General features: G+C 44.4%; 3 protein-coding genes and 1 long non-coding RNA gene across 6 annotated transcripts in view; 2 read left to right on the forward strand and 2 right to left on the reverse strand.

The window, feature by feature from the left end:
• The window catches only part of Me1 (malic enzyme 1), a 114,184-nt gene extending 112,583 nt beyond the window's left edge, over positions 1–1,601 (forward strand). The window contains exon 14 of the mRNA XM_050118903.1: positions 84–1,601. Coding sequence (XP_049974860.1) covers positions 84–254 — 171 coding nt within the window. The 3' untranslated portion in view covers positions 255–1,601. The remainder of the gene's footprint in view (positions 1–83) is intronic.
• Positions 1,602–1,673: 72 nt separating this feature from the next.
• Positions 1,674–3,415, reverse strand: LOC126486599 (uncharacterized). The gene is made up of 2 exons (XR_007588164.1): positions 3,312–3,415; positions 1,674–2,915 (listed from the first exon to the last, which is right to left on the reverse strand). It is a non-coding gene; the product is annotated as an uncharacterized lncRNA (long non-coding RNA).
• Positions 3,416–4,083: 668 nt separating this feature from the next.
• On the reverse strand, positions 4,084–11,200 carry Rwdd2a (RWD domain containing 2A). 3 transcript variants are annotated; one of them, XM_050118892.1, is made up of 4 exons: positions 11,101–11,200; positions 10,075–10,301; positions 7,877–8,498; positions 4,084–4,498 (listed from the first exon to the last, which is right to left on the reverse strand). In XM_050118892.1, the coding sequence occupies exons 2-4, from the start codon at positions 10,273–10,275 to the stop codon at positions 4,464–4,466; spliced, it is 858 nt and encodes a 285-aa protein (XP_049974849.1). In that variant the 5' UTR covers positions 10,276–10,301; positions 11,101–11,200; the 3' UTR covers positions 4,084–4,463. The 3 variants fall into 3 exon arrangements, with proteins under 3 accessions (XP_049974849.1, XP_049974847.1, XP_049974848.1); XM_050118890.1 differs by lacking the exon at positions 4,084–4,498 and having other exon boundaries at positions 7,595–8,498; positions 11,101–11,199; XM_050118891.1 differs by lacking the exons at positions 4,084–4,498; positions 11,101–11,200 and adding an exon at positions 10,631–11,089 and having other exon boundaries at positions 7,595–8,498.
• Positions 11,201–11,309: 109 nt separating this feature from the next.
• Pgm3 (phosphoglucomutase 3) overlaps positions 11,310–21,178 on the forward strand; it is a 20,791-nt gene continuing 10,922 nt past the window's right edge. Inside the window, exons 1-4 of the mRNA XM_050118889.1 lie at positions 11,310–11,430; positions 14,433–14,638; positions 18,008–18,192; positions 19,727–19,794. Of these exons, the coding sequence (XP_049974846.1) occupies positions 14,435–14,638; positions 18,008–18,192; positions 19,727–19,794 (457 nt within the window). The 5' untranslated portion in view covers positions 11,310–11,430; positions 14,433–14,434. The remainder of the gene's footprint in view (positions 11,431–14,432; positions 14,639–18,007; positions 18,193–19,726; positions 19,795–21,178) is intronic.

Below are 21,178 nucleotides of genomic sequence, written 5' to 3' on the forward strand. Positions count from 1 at the left end.
TTTTTGAAATGGATAAAAACTTGATTTGTGTTCAACATCACCTTCTCACTATTAAAACAATGACTTGCCTTCCTTGTTTCTAGATTGTGACAGATGCATACAGAGAAAAGATGGCCACTGTGTATCCTGAGCCCCAAAACAAGGAAGAATTTGTCTGCTCCCAGATGTACAGCACCGATTATGACCAGATCCTACCTGATTGTTATTCTTGGCCTGAAGAAGTCCAGAAAGTCCAGACCAAAGTCAGTCAGTGACTACAGCAGCTAGAATTTCTACCCTTGCTGATAAGACCCTGAAGTTTTCATAGTTTCTAAGGTTGGAATCTTTATAATGATTCACAGCGTACTTAGAATAAGGTGATGTAGTTTAACAATCAGACCGTGGACGTCTATTGAACTAGGGTAAACCTCACAGTGCAGTTTTATTTTACTTACTGATTATTTATGTTTTCCGTTTTAATTATTTTCTTTACAAATTCTGTTCAAAAGCTATTGTACCTGCTGCTGAGAAACTCGTCGCTGGTAACGTAGGAAGCCAATGGAAGAACCAAATTAGTAATCAGCTAACATAGTGGAACTTGATCATATCAATGCCTACAGTTCTTTCTTGGCCATTTTGTTAAAATCTTTTAAAAAGTAAACCCAAACTTAGGCATAGCTGAACTTTTACTAAACAGAAACACTACTTGGCTGCCTAGAGAAAGTTCTTCTCAGGACGTTTATTCCTGGCCTCTGTTAGCCGTGTTCTTTTTGCACAACCGAACTCTTTCACTCCTCCAGGGAAGCTAATGCTGTTTACAGTGCCTGTGCAGCCTTAGGTCTAAACAGTCTTCTGCTACTGTTACATCCCAGAGAGTAAAGCTCTCATCGCTTTGGTTTTGAGTCCCAGGCCCTCCACAAAAGCTCTTTTCCTCATCTCTGACCAAACACTTTGCCCAGCTCCTGGCCCTGCTGAGAGACTGGGATGTTTTGTTAGCGTGGCCTGGACAGTGAGAAAGACCACAAGGAGAATCCTTGCAAAGGAGCTCCGAGGAGGCCTGCTCCGAGACAAGGGTGTCAGAAGCAAGACCATGGTTCCCAGATAAGCTAGGGATCCATGAGAGTCGCCTGCCCTAATGTTCCTCTGGTTAGCTCAGGTGACTGAGAACTCACAGTGTGAGTGACTACGTCTCCTATGTCTAACTCTCTATCAGATACCAAAATACGTTAATTTCTAAACCTTCCGGTGAGGGAGAATAACCATGTCCCAGGCTGTGTTAATTTACTGGAAAAATTGATGATGGATCCTAGCTCAGGTTCGAGAACATTCTGCATATCCAGAAACACTTCTGGTTTTGAAGTGATGCTGTAAAGCCTACATGGTGTTTCAGACGGCCCCTCTGTAAAGTGGGCCTCAAAGGTGAAGGCTACCCAGATTCTTTCAAATGTGAGGTGAAAGAGTGGAGAGTTTCTAATGGCAACTTTGGTTAAGAGTTTCCTCCGTGTATTTGGGAAAGATTCAGAATTCCTATCAATTTCTTGTCTGTTTCCGTGTTGTCAAATAGTTTAACTGAATGTATTTACCTATGCAAAAGATTATTAAAGCATAGAAAACATGAATAACATTGTAAATAATTGTCATTTTTCTTAATATATTGCTGCCATTTACAGTGATATTTCTGGGTCAAATGAAAAGTTATTATTTTTTTGTTTTTGTTTTTATTTTTTTGAGACACAATTTTCCCATGGAGCTCTTGCTGTTCTGGAACTAGCTTTGTAGACCAGACTGGCCTGGAACTCACAGAGATCCCCCTGCCTCTGCCTCCAGAGTGCTGGGATTAAAGGTATGCACCACTACCACCTGATTTATTAAGCATTTTAAAAAGAAGATTTATTTTTTATTTTGTATGTGTGTGTGAGCACGTGCACATGTGCTTTTGCTCTGGTTTTCCCTGGTGCCCACAGAGGCCAGAAGTAGGTGTCAGATCCCCTGGAGCTAGAGTCACAGGTAGTTGTGAGCCCCTCTCCCATGTGGGGCTGGGACCTGAACCGGAGTCCTCTGGAAGAGCAGCAAGCGCACAATTGTAACCTCTGACCCATGTCTACAATTCCAAGGTATTATGAAGTTTTAAAATATTCTAATAACTGCTTATTCCCGTGTGGACTTCCTTTAATATGTGTGTAAGCACGTGTGCTGGGTGCTGTGCGTGACCTCGTCCTGTCCTACGGAGAGATGGTCAAGGTGGCATTAGATGGTTGCTCCTACATGGCAAGCAGTGTGTAGCCGGTTGTTTTACTCTTAGTTCTTTGGGGGCCCAGCTCCCAAATAAACCACATGGATGTTGCTGCTTAGCTTGGCTTATTTCCTGCCAGCTTTTCTTATCTTAAATTACCCCATCTATCTTGCCTCTGGGCTTTTACCTTTCTCTATTTCTTTATGCCTTTATTTACTTCTTTCTCTGTGGCTTGCTGTATATCTGGGTGACTGACCCTTAATGTCCTCTTCCTTTTTTTGTTGTTCCTAGATCTCTTCCCATATTTCTCCTATTTATTCTCTCTGCCTGCCAGCCTTGCCTATCCTTTCTCCTGCCTCGCTGGCCATCCAGCTCTTTATTAGACCAATCAGGTGTTTTAGGCAGACAAAGTAACACAGCTTCAGAGTTAAACAGATGAATGCAACACAAAGAATGATGCAGTCCATCTTTGCATCATTAAACCAACATATTAATAATATCCCACAACAGCAGTGCATCATCTCATCTGCCGTATCCTGGTGGCTTCCTCATGAGGTTGATAGTTTAGTCACTTGTCAACCCTGCAGATCTCAGAAACAACGGAGGCAGGATCTGAGTCCATGCTGGCCGTCTTCCTGCCCTCTCCTTCCACTAGTCTGCAGTCTTCTAGTGCAGCGCTGTCAGAAGGGGATTCTCAAGTTTTCTAGTAGCATGATTAAAAACATTGGAATTCATGTTAATAACCAATATATCTAAAATGTTATTTCAAAATATAATTAATATAAGCATTATTGAGTTGTTTTGTTGGGTTGATACCAAATGTTTCAAAGGCAGTATGACTTTGCCCTGATCAGTCAGTCAGACTAGCCACAGGCTAGCCTTTTTCTCATGCACCTCCTGCCTGCTGTGTCAGCCGCCCAAGTGCTGGACTGCCAGTACACCATCCCACCCAGCGCGAGACTGTGCTCTTCTCTGGGGTGCCTTACTGCGAAGACATTTCACCCCAGAAACAATCCTTACATTCGGGACAGTCCTATATGACGAAGGCTACAGTAATGGCAAGGCTCTCTCTCACTATAAAAGCATTCTGCTGGCTTACGTTTAATGCGCTCAGGGGAGAGCCGTTTCATTTTGTAGTGCTCCCGTTTTTATCTTGTGACTTCCAGAGTCACCAAAAGGACAAGAAGATATGGAGCATCAATGCGGGGACTTCTCCCTGCACTGAGCTGGCTGTCCGCTGCAGTACAGAAACATGCTGTCCTTTTTTGGTCCAGGGCTGCAAGAGGAAGCAGATAAGATGACAATGTAGCATTGACTTTGCCATAAGTCAAGTTTTTGTTTATGTTTCTAAGGAAGTGAGTAAATGCATTCTAAAATATGTGGGGGGGGGGGAAGATTGCTTCAGTCATACCAAGATAAGCCCTGCTCCTGTAAGCAGTGCCCGAACTAACTAAAGCTGTTACCAATCCTGACCTAATGTAAATCCTACGTAAGTTTCACAGCTTCCCACCTGATTCTAGAAGAAATGACACGAAGTACTCGTTTAGAAGAAAAAAATGCTCCGTCCTCTTTGAAAAGAATGTTCAGTATACAATTACAAAGTAAAAATAATACAGAAAAAGCATAAAGGTATGATCCTTAATTAGAAGGGGAAACTTGGCATAGAATGACAGATCTGCCTTGTGTTATCACACAAGAATTAGAGAATAAATACTATAATAATGTGATTAAAATTTAGGGGAAAGGTAACAACAGATTTTTATCATAAACACAGGGATAAAGAACTAAATGGCTCAAGCCAGACAAAATCCCAGGATGAATAAAGGCGGTGTCAGTGAGTCCCACCCCTAGTAGGGGACCTGTTGACATCTGATAGTTGCTGGGAGAAGGAGACAGTCCTCTCTACTGGTGTGCTCCCGGTAGGTGGACCGCTCTCCAGTGCAGGCTCCACACCCAAGTTGTGTTTGGGCAGCACAGATGAACTCGTAGGTTTAGCGAGAGAGGAAAACAATCTGGATAGGTGGGTGGGGAGGCCGTGGGGAATCTGAGAGGAGCTGGGGGAGGAGAGTGAATGGGAAAGACAGATTTTGTGTGAAACTCTTAGAAAAGTAATGAAAGTATCATTTTAAAAGGACATAACCGAAGTCATTGGAGGCTTACATCAGTTAGTAGAAGAAAGATCAGGAACCTTAAAGGCTGGTCATTAGAAACTGTCAGATGAGGGCTGGGGTGGTAACTGGATGGTAGAGCTCTAATCTAGCATGGACAAGGTCCTGGGTGCAGTCCCTGCCAAACAAACACAAAATCAATCAATCAATCAAATAAACAAACAAACCCAAACCCCCAGATGACTGTACATCAGTATTTTGCAGCAGTCATGGAGACATGTAGAATTAGTTCTCAGCACAAGCTGGCCCAGTGCAGTGAGAATCCTTTTGCCTGTAGGAATGTAAATATGTCTCCTTCATAATGAAGGACACATTGTATACTTCATTCCTCTTTCTAGAGAAGGGAACCCTTGGTGTTTGGCGGACTCTTTGGACAGAATTTGGCCAGGTAGCCCAGGCTGACCTCAAATTTGCATCCTTCTAACTCTGTCTTTGTCTTCCATATGCTGGGATTATAGACCGGTAAGCTCAATAGTTGGCTATTTGAGGGACTTTAGAAAAATTTGTATGCATTGCTTAAACCCCTTTATGGATTGATCCAAATGCCTCTAGCTTTGACTGGGCGTGGACAGAGAGGGGTCTCTTAGGTGATGACTTACTGCAGTGTTCTTCCACATGGGCCTTACGAAGGAAAACTAAATTGGTTTAGTTTCTCTGACAAATCAGGATTCTGCATAAAACCTGGGTTTTGGAGTAAAACGATGTCCCTTCAGGATATAACTATTCTATAGAATTACAATAGGGCACTTGCAGTAAAAGAAAAAAAAAAAAAAAAAACTCCTTGAATTGGGTACCCTAGGAGTCCCTTTGAGTTTTGATCTCTCAGCTTAGTTACATGAGAACTCAGTCTCACAGGTAACATGCTTGCCTTGGATGGCCTGTTAGCTAAGGCACCCCCTGCTGCTCACTCAAGTGTCTTCAGCTTTTAGTGAAGATTCAATATATCAATAAATAATAAAAGACAAATACACTCTTGAGAAACTGCCTAACTCAGTAAACTTCAAGGAGACCTTGATTGTTATGAACAAGTATTATTCCCAAATAGCCATTTAAAGACTTTAACTTAGAATATCATTAGCAGCTGAGGAGGTATGGAGAAGCTGGGTCATTCAGGGGGCCAGAGATGCTCCTGGTAGCAGGAACTCAGGAACACTTCTCCCTGGGGCTGGGGCTGAGGCTGGCTGGTTCCAGTTACTTCTCTGAACTGTACAGAAGAAGGGACTGTTCCCAAAGCCATGTGTGCATGAGCGAGGTTGGTGTGTGTTCCTGTTGCTCTGGGCACACACAATAGCCGTGTGCTGTGGGTTTTGAATGAGATCTTATGTATGTACATATGTATGTAGACATGCATGTGCAAGCAGACATTTTAATGTAAAATCGGAACCTCTAACAACTGTCTGTTGGTAACACCCTAAAGTCCTGTTCAGTGCTAATGCTCATACTGGCCACGTTAGAGCAGAATACTTGAAAAAAATTCTTAGAAGTAGCTCCAGAGGCAGTCATGAGTTCAGAGACTTGAATGTATTCTGCTCGTTGAATTATGTAATAATCTAGTTTTGTTCCATATTTTACTCCATAAGTTGTTTGTTTTTCAGGAAACCATTTTTGATAACTTAATTGTAGGGGAAGTCCTCTGTGGGTCAACCGTATAGCATGGTCTCATTTCAAAGGACAAAGGGTTAATGGAGTTTAAAAGGGCCTAAGATTTGCAAATGTTGGTTTAATGATTGGTAGTTTAAGGAGATAGGTATGGTGTGTTTAGTTTTGGCAAACACGGAGAGATTGGAGATGTTAAGTCCTGTTTCATCCTCCTCTATGTAGGTAAGGTGTGAGGCCCCAGCTTGGATTCCATTGGCATAAAAAGGGATTGAAAAATGAGTGGGGGGGAGCTAAGGTCTTTCCAGACAGGGCATCGCCAGAGCATTCACCGACTGACTTGTACTTTGAGAAGACTCCTAATGAGCTACACAATGGAGCCAGTTTTATAGCCTCATGGGCACAGGGGACTCTGAGGAGGCATCGAGCGCTCTCCCCAGCCCAAGGGCCTGAGCTTCCTTCCATCTGCACAAACAGCAGGTATGAAGGTACTGGCTCCTCAGAGGCTTCTTCAGGTTCCTCAATGCATACAGCACTGGCAGCTATGATGTTTCATGGGGAGTGGGGGCATTCCTCTACACTAAATCCTGCCACTTTGGCCTCCTGAAGAGTCCAAGTCGTCAGCCTGAGACCCAGCAGGAGTGTGATGGTTCCCAGAAGGAGGGGAAGGTCCCCTGGCACATAGATGTCTGGGAATTCTCGGGCTAGATACCTAGCAACAAAATGATTGAGAAAAACTACTTTAGTGAGACTCTTTACAATGTTTCATGTATATGTTTCTCTGGATGTATATCTGTGTACCATGTGTGACTGGTGTCCTCAGAGGCCAAAGGGGGCACCAAGTACCCTGGAACTGGAGTTACAGACAGTTGTGAGCCACCGTTTAGGTGTTAGAAATTGAACCTAGATCCTCTGGAAGAGCAGCCGCTGCTCTTGATCACTGAACTTTCTTTCCAGCTCCTTATTAGGGTTTTTTAAAAATTATTCAACTTTCATTTTGAAAAAGGCTGGTGGGACTTTAGACTTACCACTGAAAATGTAGTTTGCCTTTTCCCCAAAGGTGATGGTGTGCCCTCCTTAGTGATCCTCAGTTCTCTCTCCCTTTTGCTATGTTTAAATGCATACTGGCATACAGCACTAATGTGTTATTCTGTGTATGTGCCCGAGACCTTATGGTGATCTCGGCTGCTGCTGTTAGCATCTAGTTTTACTGAAACACTTCACGTAGGGTTTTTAAAGTAAGAAATGTACTAAACAGGCACTCTTCTCAGTTTACCTGTGATTTAGATTTCATTCCCAGTGATGAGCTGGCGTATCATCTGTGCCGGTGCTGTGCAACTATGTCTCAGATATATGAATCTATATCTGCAGTCTGGCTTTTGACATGAACTGTGGGGCTTGGGACTTCATTTATTCATTTGTGTGTGGGTATGGGTGTCTTACCTGATTATGTCTGTGTACCACGTGTGAGCCCAGTGCCTGGAAGGCCAGAAGAGGGCGTCAGATCCAGTGGAACTGGAGTTACAGATGGCAGTGGCCTCTGGAAAAGCAGCCAGTGCTCTTAACTTCTGAGCCACCTCTCTAGCCTGGCTTTGGACTTGTTGAGCCAAGTTTCTCTGGTTAAATAGACCGTTTTATTAATTTATAATGAAATGGTATTCAGGTGCGACTTTACACAGCAACCTGGAAACAACATCACAGTTACACTGATAGAATTTGCTTCATTATCAGTCAGAAAATTCTAGAGCAGGTTTTCACCCAGAATTATACAGAGCCATTTGCCCTTTTATTTTGGTCTTATTAACATAAATACTTAGTACAATTACAAGCATTTTAATGGAGTCCTAGGACTCTGAACTTTTGCTTTCAATACCAAATAGTATCTGAAAAACATGCTCACTTTTGTGTTTTCTGAGAAACTCTAGGAACTGGCCCAGGTTCATGTGATAATCATTCCTCAGTCCATAGTCGCCATGGGCCTCAAGGAGTAATTCTTCAAAAGAATGGAAGAGGCGCAGGTCTTCACCGTTCCCCTCTGTTTCCACGCTCTCGGCGTGCTTGCAGGAAATGTGCTTCCAATTGGGGTATCTGATTGTGTGCCAGAATTCCTCACAGTGATCCTTGAAGCCCTCCACACAGATTATGCCAGGCTTTCCCGTCATGCAAAATCCAGTCACATCTAACCTCTTGCCCACTTCCAGGATCTTTTTCCTGAGGTCCTGCTGATATATGTGGTGGCTGTAGATCCACATCCGCTGGAACGTGTTCTTGACCGGCTTTGCTTGTGTGGACGGCTCATCCGACAGCTTTCTGGTGAGGAAGTAGGATGCGCTGTTGTCCTGCAGCCACTGGATGGCTGCGCAGACACACAGCTCACCAGGATCAAAGGTCCCCAGATAAGCAGTGAGACCTTGGTTGAGAAGAAGCTGCTGTTGTCTGTCAAGGTCAGGTGACCGTCCAAACAGCTGCAAAGCCACGTAGGGGTAGCTGTGAGGCATGGTCACTTGCAAATCAATTGTCACCTTAAAATAAAAAGCACCCAGATTTCAATACCACAGAACCACACGAGCCAGCTTATCACGACAACAGTACGGTTGTGACAGGAAACAATCACGGGGTTATCAAGTGCCAGCTACAAGTTATGCCTGTAAGCCATTTTTGTTATTTTTCAAATCGTTGCTGAACTACACTACCAGGTGCCCTGTGCTGGAGAAGGAAGGGATAAAGTCAGACATGATTTCTGCCTTAGACTAGAGCCCAGTGAAGGAGACACACGTTAAACAATGACCACACATAGCGAGAATTTAATTTGAATTTGAGAAGCAGTATTTACCATGGGAAACGTTCAAGGTTCCATTGGAGTGTGTAATCAAGGATATAAAAATCAAGTCTGGGAAGCAGTAGCCGGCTCTGAAGCGTGAGCCGGTGAGAGCTAAAACATTAGTTCTCAAGTGTCCAGTCCACATGGCACTATACTATATGTGTTAATACTCCTGGGGTTAAAGGGATCAGAAGACGGGGTAAGTTTATTTATTTATTTATTTTTATTTTTTTGGTTTTTCGAGACAGGGTTTCTCTGTGGTTTTGGAGCCTGTCCTGGAACTAGCTCTTGTAGACCAGGCTGGTCTCGAACTCACAGAGATCCACCTGCCTCTGCCTCCCTAGTGCTGGGATTAAAGGCGTGCACCACCACCGCCCGGCTTTTGTTGGTGTTTAATTTCTATTTTATTCTAGCAGAATTTTGCCCATCAAGCAAAAATGTTTGCTCTAAATAATAGTATTATCGTTATTGTATTGGGTTAGCACAGACTTTTCCCCTGCAGGAAGTACAAACACACTNGCTCTTGTAGACCAGGCTGGTCTCGAACTCACAGAGATCCGCCTGCCTCTGCCTCCCGAGTGCTGGGATTAAAGGCATGTGCCACCACCGCCCGGAGAGGGGGTAAGTTTATAGTTAACATTTAGATTTTGTATTTGTAGTTACTCTCTACTGTCAGTGCCATCAACACCATCCTAAACACTAACTTCTGAGAAGCCTCTTTGTAGCAGGCAGCATTTAGGTTTGTGAAAATCGTGGTATCTGCAGAAGGCACATTCTAACAGTTAGGTTGGTAAGAAACTGAACGAGGAGGAGACAGAATAACAATAAGAAGACTGCAGGATGTTTTCACCGAAAACAGTAGGCACGTTTGTTAAAAAAGTATGTGCATTTATGTAAAATTCAGGATTGTTTCTTAAGAGAACTTAAGGAGCACCTCGAGTTTGGTATCTTTTCCTTCCTTCCAAACAAGTAATGGGATATGTATTTGATTCTTGGATAGGAAGCTCATGCACTGGGTTTTTCAGTTAAAAAGTGGACACCTGGGGATGGAGATGGCACAGCACTGGCTGCTCTTCTAGAGGGCCCAGGTTGGAGTCCAAATACCCACGTGATGTCTCACAAACTTCTGTGACTCCAGTACCACCCTCCTTTGGATTCCGAGGGTACTGCATGCACAAGGTTGCATGCTCAAGGCCAAACGCCCATGCCATACACATTAAAAACACACTAAAACAACGGGCACCCAGAAACACGTAGAAAAAAATAAAAGCACCCACCTTGGGCTCCTCAATTTGAAGCGTGATCACAAATTCGATGTTGTGTGGGAGCGCCTCCCTAGTGCCGTCCAGATACCTCTTTATGTTCGTTAGGGCGTTTACGTCTTCCAGTTTTACTTCTCCTTGGTTAGGAAACATAGACAACAGCATTTCCATCTCCAGCAGCTGAAGCTGAAGGCTTTCTTTTACCGACGCGGACATGTCTCCAAATCAACCTGCTTGGAAACCTGGAAAGGCCCAGAAACAGTGGGTTTGTTAATGACACCTGGTGTCCGGAAAAATTTCCCAAGGTCCCCTTTCTAGGAGGCCATTCCGGTTTGCGGAGAGCTAGGGGCACGCACCCAGACACTTAAACTGTTTAGATTTCTCTCCTGAGCCCCAAATCTAGTATGCACAACACATCCTGTTAAAATGCTCCGTCAACACCTAGATTCCTAGTCTTTCTTCCCCCACCCTTGCCGGTCATTTTGGAGTCCGCGCTTTCAACAGGTGATGGGGTGATGTGTTTCGCGGCAGGTGGTTGCAAACACCTGCGTACTCCAGGCCAGCCTCAAACCTGGGGAAAGCAGGGGCCGGCCCAGGAATCCCGCTCGGATCTCAGGCCTGCGCAGTGCTGGAGGCGGCGAGGAGAGATGTTCGCAGAGCGGAGAGAGAGAGAGAAGGGGCTCCCGGTCGTCCCCCCGCCGCCCGCCCTCATCTGCAGACCCTTGGAGGACAGCCCACCCGGACTGCAGTGGCGTGCAGCATTCGCGCAGGTGCATAGGGCCTCCTCGGCCTAGCCACGGAGCTGGGGGAGGGGTCTCAGCCATTTAATAAATGACGTCTAGGGTCGAGGAGGTGAGGACCTACAGGGATGGCGATACCGTCGCCTTTCAGGGGCTGGGCTGGGAGGTGACCTCGGTGGTCGGAGGGACATCGGTGCTCCCCACCCTCCGGGGACCCCTGCCCCCCGAGGCCTAGGCTGGGAGGCGCAGTTGCCCACCCCGGGTGCTAACCCTCGGCCCGCCTTGGCCACCGCGGCCTCACCCTTCCAGCTCGCTCAAGACAAGCAGCCCCTGAACCCGCTCCGAACCGCAGCCGCAGTTCCGCGGGCGCGAGCAGCGCGGCGCGGATGGCTGGGGGCGGGGCCTGGTGCCTGGGGCGGGGCCAGAGTATCCAACCCGCCGCGATTGGCTGGGGCGGGAGCCCGAGCAGGGGCGGGGACATCAGACCCTCTCCACCGCGATTGGCCGGAGGGCGGGGCGTTGGGCCGGAAGCCAGGCTGGGCCACGTCTTCAGGGTCTGAGTAAGCTGGTTTGGTGCGCACTCCGCGGCGGCTGCTCGAATGTGGAGAGGACGTCTCTGCTCCGGTACTAGGTGAGCGGGCTTGGAGGCTTTCGGGCCGCTGTGGGTGGGGGTTCCTGGACAGCCGTGGCTGTTGGTGATCGCCGGACACACCTACCCACCGCTCAGTGCGGCCCAACTTCCCTGCCGACTTCACGCTGGAGGGCGGGGAGTCGCGGGTAATCGGGAGCTGGGAGCAGAGTGTACTACCGAGTATAGCAGGATGAATGAAAGAAGCGGGCTTCGCTGTTTGCTCTTATAGCTTGGGACTTTTTTTTTTTTTTTTTTTTGATTTTCGTTTTGATTTTGGTTCCTGTCCTGGAACTAGCTCTTGTAGACCAGGCTGGCCTCGAACTCCCAGAGATGCGCCTGCCTCTGCCTCCCGAGTGCTGGGATTAAAGGCGTGCGCCACCACCGCCCGGCCTTGTTGGGACTTTTATTTTTTTTTTATTTTTATTTTTTTTGGTTTTTCGAGACAGGGTTTCTCTGGTTTTGGAGCCTGTCCTGAAACTAGCTCTTGTAGACCAGGCTGGTCTCGAACTCACAGAGATCCGCCTGCCTCTGCCTCCCGAGTGCTGAAATTAAAGGCGTGCACCACCACCGCCTGTCCTTGTTGGGACTTTTAATAACCATTCCCATACCTATTGAAATTAGTTCTAGAACTCCAAACGCATTAAAGGGTGGAAGCGTGCTGTTATATGACTGTTATTTTCCTTTGAGAGAGTTCTGGATTTCATAAGAGTGGTTGACACCCTTATGAATAATCGCGATACTTTTTTTTATACTGGTCAATTTTTACAAAAATATACTCGTTCTTGTGAACAAAAGTTTGATTACTTTGGAACGAACTAAATTAGCTTGGGAAGGACCTATTTTACAAATCATATAGAAGCAAACATTTTTCGGCATTTCTTGTGGCGTTGTGCATCAGAACAAGGAAGGACAGTAAAGCAAGGAGGTGTGGTTGTTAGCTGAAGGACACCTACTCTGGGCTACCTAGGATAGAATTGACCCAGGAAGTGCACAGTCTACGAATCTGCATGCACCCTGCTTGCTGAGGCAGAAAACCTCAACTTAATTGGAGGTGTCTCAGAGTATTAGGGGGAACAGGGCCCACGCTTGGGCAGCATTGTGCAGATGTGAATAGCTTTAGACAAAGATTTAGAAGATTGCTGCGTCTGTCTTTATGAATAAATTGCAGAGTCATCTTGGAGATGTCCTGGCTGATCTTGGAGGTCTTAGACAAGAGGAAATGGTTGCACTTTGCTTTTCCTCTGAGATGGTTTCTCTCTAGTTTGGGAGGAATAGTGAGCGAGCCACATGGATTTCCCAGGCATTTGGAGGTACTCAGCCCTTTGTGGATCTGACCTTCAGCCTTGGTCTTTCACTGGCCTCACACCAGACTTTAGATTATTAACCTGGGCCCACACCTAAGTTGCTCCTTCCTCAGCATTCAAACAATTCAAAGAGAGCATAATAGCATACAGTATCAAGATTCTCTGTGACCAGGCGGTGGTGGCGCACGCCTTTAATCCCAGACACAGGCAGGCAGATCTCTGGGAGTTCCGAGGCCATCCTGGTCTACAAGAGCTAGTTCCGGGACAGGCACCAAAGCTACAGAGAAACCCTGTCTCGAAAAAACCAAAAAAAAAAAAAAAAAAAAATTCTCTGTGTGTTTTCCATCTTTATGTGACTTTATTTTAACCTCTGTTTCTTTTATTTTTACTTTTTCTTTTTGAGACAGGTTCTGTATATCTTTGTCCTAGAATAATTCTGTAAACTAGGCTGTCCTTGAACAGCGATCCTTCCTTCTCTGCCTCCCAGGCATTGGGATTAAAGGTGTGTACTACCACACCCAACTACTCTCTTTTTTATTTTTAAGGACTTTAACCTTTAGCCTGCATATATTTTTAACACACTCTAAACCATTTAGAGGTTTTCTTCTTTGAATCTGTCTTTACTGTATATCTCTTTTTCTGACCACATGAGTCTTTATGGAGAGGATTAAAACCGTGGCTTTGGTGGCTGGATCCAGCCCATTCCTTAGCTTTCCAGCCTCTTGGCGGAGGTACCAGCTGTAGCCATTTTTATCGCCACAACTCTATGGCCTTTCAAGGTCCTGCCAGTGAGCAAGCTGCAGCATTCTGCTCACAGACCACACTCAGTCGGACTACTGCCTGAAAGAGTCAGAGTTTGCCCTGGCAGGACGGCCCAGAAAGCCGGCATTTTAAAACAGTGCAGCTTTTTTCCTGTTACAGCTGAAAACCGAAAAGCATGCGTTCAGCTTTTCATCAACACCGTTTAAAAGATTTGCAGGGTTTTGTAGAAAAGCTGAGTCCGGAAGCCTCTCTTAGATGAGAGCGCTTGCTTGCATCTAGCAAGCAGAGCAGACCTGAGAGATTGCTGCTACTAAGAAGCCATGCTTTATTCTTTTCTGCCCAGAATTACTTCCCAAGCTCTCTCGGGTTTTATGTGGATGCAGTTATCCACATTGGGCTCCATCTGTAACATGAGGGGGCCGGCTTGTTGGGGTTTCTGTCCTTTCCGATACCCCACAGCTGGCAAGCCCCCCAAAAAATCACACAGAGATCTCCATAAGTTATAAAACTGACCCATTAGCTCAGGCTTCTTATTAGCTCTTATCACTTATATTAATCCATTATTCTTATCTGTGTTAGCCATGTGGCTCAGTACCTTTCACAGCAGGCAGGTCACATGTTGCTGCACCTCTGGGCAGGAGTGGGGGGAATGGGCTTCCTCCTTTCCAGCATTCTCCTGTTCTCCTCGCCCTGCTTCTACTTCCGGTCTGGTTGACCCGCCTATACTTCCTGCCTGGCTAAGCAGCGTTTTGTTAAAATACATGATTAACAGAATACTGACAATTCTCCCACACCATCCTCTCTCCCCCTCCTTACCCCAACATGTTTCTTTGGAGATGGTCCCAGTGAAACAGGTGTGTTACATTGTACTGGCAGTTTGGAAGCAAATGGTCCTTGAAAGCTTTTTGTTGATAATAATGTTTCTTACTTTTGCAGACATGGATCTAGAGGCTGTTTCTAAACGCTCCGCATTCCATGCCAAGCCCCAGGGGCTCATTCTCCAGTATGGGACTGCTGGGTTTCGGACAAATGCCCAGCATCTCGACCATATCATGTTTCGAATGGGATTACTAGCTGTCCTGAGGTCAAAGCAGACAAAATCCACCATTGGAGTCATGGTTACGGCCTCCCACAATCCCGAGGTAACAAACTGGTGTAATGTGTCTGAGTGTTGGACTCTGGCGTCCAAACACCGAGAAGGAGTCGCCCCCAGAGACCATCTCACTCACTACAGCTGATGCAAAAGCATGAGGATTTTATTAATTCTGTCATGACAGGGTCCCCCAGCATTCGGGAAGCCGAGGGACCTCGAATAGCGGGTACAGTCTACTTTTAAAGGGGCCACAGAAGCAAGGGGGGTTGTTCTTTGACTATTCTGATTGGCTTATTTGAAAGGGCTATTACCAATAATTGACTGGAGAGCTGTTGCCAGATCAGATGAGGTAAGAGGTCATTTTGACCCCGTTTCCCAGGGAACCGAACCAAAGCATACGTATATGGGTAATTGTTCAGGAACTGAGTACGTGCGAGTGTAGCTGTTAGGTCTTTCGTTCCCAGGGGAGGAGGGGAAGTACTATGGCACAGAGGCTGAGAGGATTCAGAATTGTCAAAAATGGCTTCAGGATTGTCTTAAAGTCTTACATGAGCACTTTGCTAATGCTGGGGGTGTGCCTCCTAATCTGTATGGTCCTTTGGGTTTGAAGCCACCCTCTCCCAGAAGCCATCCAGCTGCATTGGGTGTGGAGGGAATGAAATGAGGCTATTTTGTTGGAAAGTGTCTAGAGTAGAGAAGTAACAGAATGTCCTTCCAAGTTTGGATGGAGACATTATCAGTCATGATAGTATCACAAGGAACTGAAGAGGTAATGCAAGGGAAACGTTGTAGAGCCCGCTCGTTTGTCCCCGGCTGAGGAACTCAGCCCCGAAATACCACATAGAAACTGTATTAATTAAATCACTGCTTGGCCCATTAGCTCCAGCTTCTTATTGGCTAACTCTTACATCTTAATTTAACCCATCTCCATTAATCTGTGCAACACCACAAGGTTGTGGTCTGTCAGCAAAGGTTCAGCATGTCTGTCTCTGGTGGAGGATCCATGGTGTCTCCTGACTCAGCCTTCTTTCTCCCAGAATTTTGTTTAGTTTTCCCTGCCTAGCTAAGTTCTGCCCTGCTCTAGGTCTAAAGCAGTTTATTTATTCATTAATGGTAATCACAGCATACAGAGGGGAATCCCACCTTACCTTACCTCCCCTTTTCTGTTTAAATAAAAAGGAAGCTTTTAACTTTAACAAAGAAAATTTACATATAACAGTTATCAGAGCAAGACTTACAGTTACAATATTTATATCTACTTTCTATCTGTTCTTCAACTCCATCAAAGACTCCAGAAGGATATATTACCTAAGTAAAGAGGAGGTGCATTATAAGCAACTTCCAAAACTCTAGAATTGACAGAGACATCTTGCTGCCTGGATAGTCACCCAAAGTTCTTCTATACTGTTGGAGCATCCATCTTCAGCCTACAGGCTTGTAGTATTCAGCAGACTTTTCCATGAAGCAGGAAATTTGAAGATCTGTTCTACTACCTTGTAATGGCAAAGTTCATCAGTTAACTTTTTTCTGTGTTCTTAGAATGTCTGGCAGCAGACTCTTTTATGTAACAGGAACCCCGAAGGACCATCTCACCTTTGGGCAAGTTCAGCAGTCATTTCTCTGTGGGTCCTGCATGTCCAGTTCATACAGCATACCATCAAGAAGTCCAGGCAAGAGCAGTTTCTTGCCCAAATGACTAGCTAACTCCATAAGGAGCCTCTTTGATACCCATCATCCTCTTGAAGTAGACTGGTGCTGCCAGGAGCAGATGTGTCTCATTGTCATGAAAAGTCCAAGTTCTTTTTTTTTTTTTTTTTTTGGTTTTTCGAGACAGGGTTTCTCTGTGGCTTTGGAGCCTGTCCTGGAACTAGCTCTGTAGGCCCAGGCTGGTCTCGAACTCACAGAGATCCACCTGCCTCTGCCTCCCGAGTGCTGGGATTAAAGGCGTGCGCCACCAGCCACCATCGCCCGGCATAAAGTCCAAGTTCTTAAAACATTTTAAATGCCATATTCTGAAGGTCTCTGAAAGATTTGACTAAAATATTTCTCTATATATCTAAAAACCTAACTAACATGACTACAAGCTTGACTATTATAGATGATTATCTGTTAGCCTATATTTCTTAATTATACATTGCATTTTTAAATAAACTGCACGATCATAATACCATAAGAGCAGAAATATATATCAGTAGACCAAGATCCATACCAATGCAAATTACTCCTTTCTATATCATATCCCTCTTTAAATGTAAACAAACTTTATAAACAATTTTTGGGGGTGTGTAGGGCAACCTTTTGGGAGGATCCTGGTTCATCAAAACACATTAGTATGGAATTAATCCACAGGTTCTCATTTTCTGTGGAAAAAAAAAAAGAACCTCTTTTCCAAAGCAACAAATTCTTAGACCCATATTTTGGAATCAAGATACCTTTAAAGTATATATGTTGGCTTGGCTTAGCAGTCCCCAGTATCAGATGCCTCTCTGCAGTCAAAAAATTCAAAGAAAACACAATAGTTTATATAATCCAGACTCTCTGTTTATATACTATCTTTACATGGCTTATTTTTTATTCCTTTTAATCTTTGACTGTACTGTCTCTTTAAAGACTTTACTTTTTCTTAGAACCATTTACTTATATTTTAACTGTCTATATACTTTTTCTTCTCTTTCCTAAGCCTACATATTTATCCAACAGTGTGACTCATTTAGAGGTCTTTTCTAAGCTGTGGCATTGCTAGAGCAAATATGGATGGCACTCCCTGCTTGCTGCCCAGTCCAGCATGGTGGAACTGTTTCGTGCCTCTGAGAGCCATGTACATTACCCCATTTTCAGGCTCACAGCTGGTCTGTTGCCATTAAGCCAGTTGTCACACTCTGCTCATAAACCCCATTTAAATGTTCCATAGCTGGATCTCCTGAAAGAGTCAGAGTTTGTGCTGGCACCACCCAGGAAGCCATGGCTTTTTCAAAACAGTGCGGCTATTTTTTCTGCTACCGCTGAATCAAGAAAACCCCTTAAAGGAGCCATGCCTCTGCTTGCTTCTAGCAAACAAAGCCCACCCAAGAAAATGTGCTACCAAACCATGTTTAACTCTGTTCTTTTGTGTCTAGGCTTTATTTTTAAGCTTTTAGGTTTTACGTGAATGTAGTTAGCACATGTTGGAGTGCCAATCTTTAGTTTTCCCCACCTAGGTAAGTTCTGCCCTGCTACCAAAGCAGTTTCTTTATTCATTAACGGTAATCACAGCACACAGAGGGGAATCCCACATCAGGGAAACACCTGTTGGTTCCTGGCATTGGTGCCAGTGGTCCCCAGGGCAGCTGCTCAGTCATCAGTTGGAGGGATGATAGCAAAAGTTCTTCCTCTAGTCACTTCCATTCTGGGCTCCCCTTAAGGTTTGTTTCTCTTTTAGGAAGACAATGGTGTGAAATTGATTGATCCTATGGGGGAAATGTTGGCCCCGTCCTGGGAGGAGCATGCTACCTGTCTGGCCAGTGCTGAGGAGCAGGATATGCCTCAGGTGCTTACCACCATCGTGGAGAAAGAAGCAGTGGATCTGCAGCAGCCCGCCTTCGTAGTTATTGGTAGAGACACCAGGTGATGATCCTAGTTGCCTGCCCAAGGGCAAATATCTGTGAAATATTGCATCTCCTTTCAGGACCAAGGGCAGTGGGAAGGACTAAGGGAAGCTCAGTGCACATCCCACCTTTTTAAGTGGCACATGGTGACTGTCTGGGTTTGGAGTCTCTCTAGTTTCTTGTAGTCTTCGGGAGCTTCCATCTCAGGGTTAGTGACGAATGAGAATTTATGTGAGAGTTGCATGAAATAGCAATGTACAAAAGCTGTTTCCTGCATGTTAGAAACATTTAATTGTTGTGACACTTCGTAGGATTATTTCCCCACTGCAGTCAGAGCGCATCATTTTAAACAAACCACACTTGGAGATTTGGTTTCTAATCTGTTGCTGGTTCTGGTGTTCTGTCATTTCTTTGTTCTGGAATTCACTGGAAGCAGCATTTTATAGTCTCTGTACTTGTCACTGTCAGCAGCTTTTGCCTTTACAAAAGCCTGCTTTTTTGCAATGTTAAAAGTTACTTTGAAACAATAGTAGTTTTCCCTTTTATGCAAGTTCTGGCTTCATCGAAGTCTTCTTTCTCATTCTCTGGAAAGCTTGGATTTAGTTTTTACTCTGTGTTGTGTTACCAGGTTTTGCAAAAACTATTCACTCATTAGGTCCATAGGCAGCAGAAATAGCTAATTGATTGGTTCCCTCAAGTCCGTCAGTGTCCTCTCACTGTGTTTGGCTCTTACCTGTAGTTCCATAATGACTCCCTGGTTTTCCAGATAGAGGAGTACTTTGTTATGATTTCATAAAATGAAAACTAGATTCTATGCTCTCAGTAGTTTAAGGCCCCATACTCCATCCACACTGTGTGCATTCAGTCTCGATGCTGTTATTAACTAAGATACATATTGCTACAGTCAAACTAGGAAAGGTATTTGGGTATGAGTTAGGGTACCTTTTATATCTTTTAAAATATTATTTGTGTGTGTGTGCTTGAGAAGGTTAGAGTTATCGGATCTTGAGCTGGAGTTACAGCCAGCTGTGAGCTGCCTGTGTTGGGAACTGAACTTGGGTCCTCTGCAGCAACAGTACGCACTCTAACTACTGAGCCATCCCTCCAGCTCTCCTTTACAAGCCTCCTCACTTTCTCCTTTTTTGGCTAATAGAGGGTATTGAACCCAGGGCCTAATGTATACTAGGAAGGGGCTACAGACCTAGTCCCTTTTTAGATTTTGATATAGCTGCACAAATTTACCCAGGCTGGCTTTAAACCCAGTCTCTGCAGGCTTTGAACTGAGTGATCCTCCTGCCTCAGCTTCTCAAGTAGGTGGGAGGAATCAGTGGTCTGCATCCGCATACCTGGCTATTTGTATTTTCTTTGTAAATTTAAAAGCCAAAATTTTCTAAGAAATCACCTGTGCAAAGGCTCCTGGGAAAATGCTTGTAATTTACCCTGTGTTTTTGCAAAGTTGATAGCTTTCAAATTCAGTGACCGTGCTGTTTTGAAATTGTGAGCACACTCCTCCAGTGCTTTCCCATTTACTAAGTCTTTCTTTCCTTCCACAGGCCCAGCAGTGAGAAACTTTCACAGTCTGTACTAGATGGTGTGACTGTCTTAGGAGGCCAATTTTATGGTATGTAAGTAAATCATCAAGGAATTGTTTTTAAATTTCAAAAGTAGCACATATTTAAAATTTGGACGTAACAAACAATAAAAGTTAAGAAATTAATAACTAGATAAACTTTTAAAATATTGCAGGTTTTTCTGAGCAGTCATATGAGTTTACCCATGGGCCATAGCATATTGAATCTTTTCCACTTGTGACCCCCTCTGTCTGATATATTTTCTAGAACACCTGGTATACAATTATATAAAATTACAAGTCTGGTGTTTGTTGATCATAAATCATGAAGAAACTTATTATAAAACAATTCTTTAGACATATAATTTTATCATTTTTTGTTTGTTTTTTGAGGCAGGGTTTCTCTGTGTAGCTTTGGTGTCTGTCCTGGAACTAGCTCTTGTAGACCAGGCTGGTCTTGAACTCACAGAGATTGCCTGCCTCTGCCTCCTGAGTGCTGGGATTAAAAGTGTGTGTCACCTTCGCCTGGCTATATATAATTTTTAAGGGAAGAAAGCAAATTTACATACTAATTAGATGGGTGTGCCTATTTTTTTTTTTTATACAAGGGTTCAATCTTGGTTGAGTGACACTGTCAACATTTTCCAGAGATTTTGAATATTTTTATATAATTGTCAATGTTGAGAAAGCTGCTTGGTCTTAATGCATAACAGAAATATGTTTAGGCCCATTTCAGAAATGGTTGCAGATCCTGTTCTGATTTAAGCTTCTGCCTCTGATCACTCACCTGGCCAGTCCGTAGTCTGCTATAGGAGGCTGTTTCTGGCTGTTCAGAGTGCTGTCTCCTCTCCTCACCTGAATCCAGATTGCTGGGTTATCTGGACAAATAGAGATCCTGCAGTGTTGGGTTAAGCTTCAGAGAGCCTGAGGCTTTTTCAGTACAGTATTTATAGTAAGGATTGACAACCTTTTTTATTTTTTGTCTCTGTGTGTGCGTGTGTTGGCGTATGTATGTGGAGGCCAGGAGTCAGTGGTGGGCATTCCCTGATTGTTTCCTACCTTATATGTTGAGGCAGGATCTCCCACTCAAACTCAGAGCTCCCTGTTTCACCCATGGTTTACTTGGGAGGCTGGCCAAGGACAGTGTGACTTGCTTTATCACACATGATCAACATTTTCATCAAAGTCCTTCAAATCAGACAATCAGACAAGAGTAGCTCCCAGCACTCTGGAAAGTTATTCTGTTGTTGGGGAAATGGGACTTAACAGGTTAGAGACATTTTTGCTTTACAGATCTCTTAAGCACAGTAATTAAAACAAAAAATATAATGTTGAGGATTACAATGGTATTTATGCATTTGGATATTTTGAAAGTTTAGCTTTATGTTTTCTGAGTTTCTGTGTTGGTTTTTTTTTTTTTTTTTTTTTTTTTTGT

Source organism: Alexandromys fortis, unplaced genomic scaffold (genome assembly GCF_014885135.2).
Source record: "Alexandromys fortis isolate MF-2015 unplaced genomic scaffold, M_Fortis_MF-2015_v1.1 scaffold_164, whole genome shotgun sequence".
NCBI lineage: Eukaryota > Metazoa > Chordata > Mammalia > Rodentia > Cricetidae > Alexandromys > Alexandromys fortis.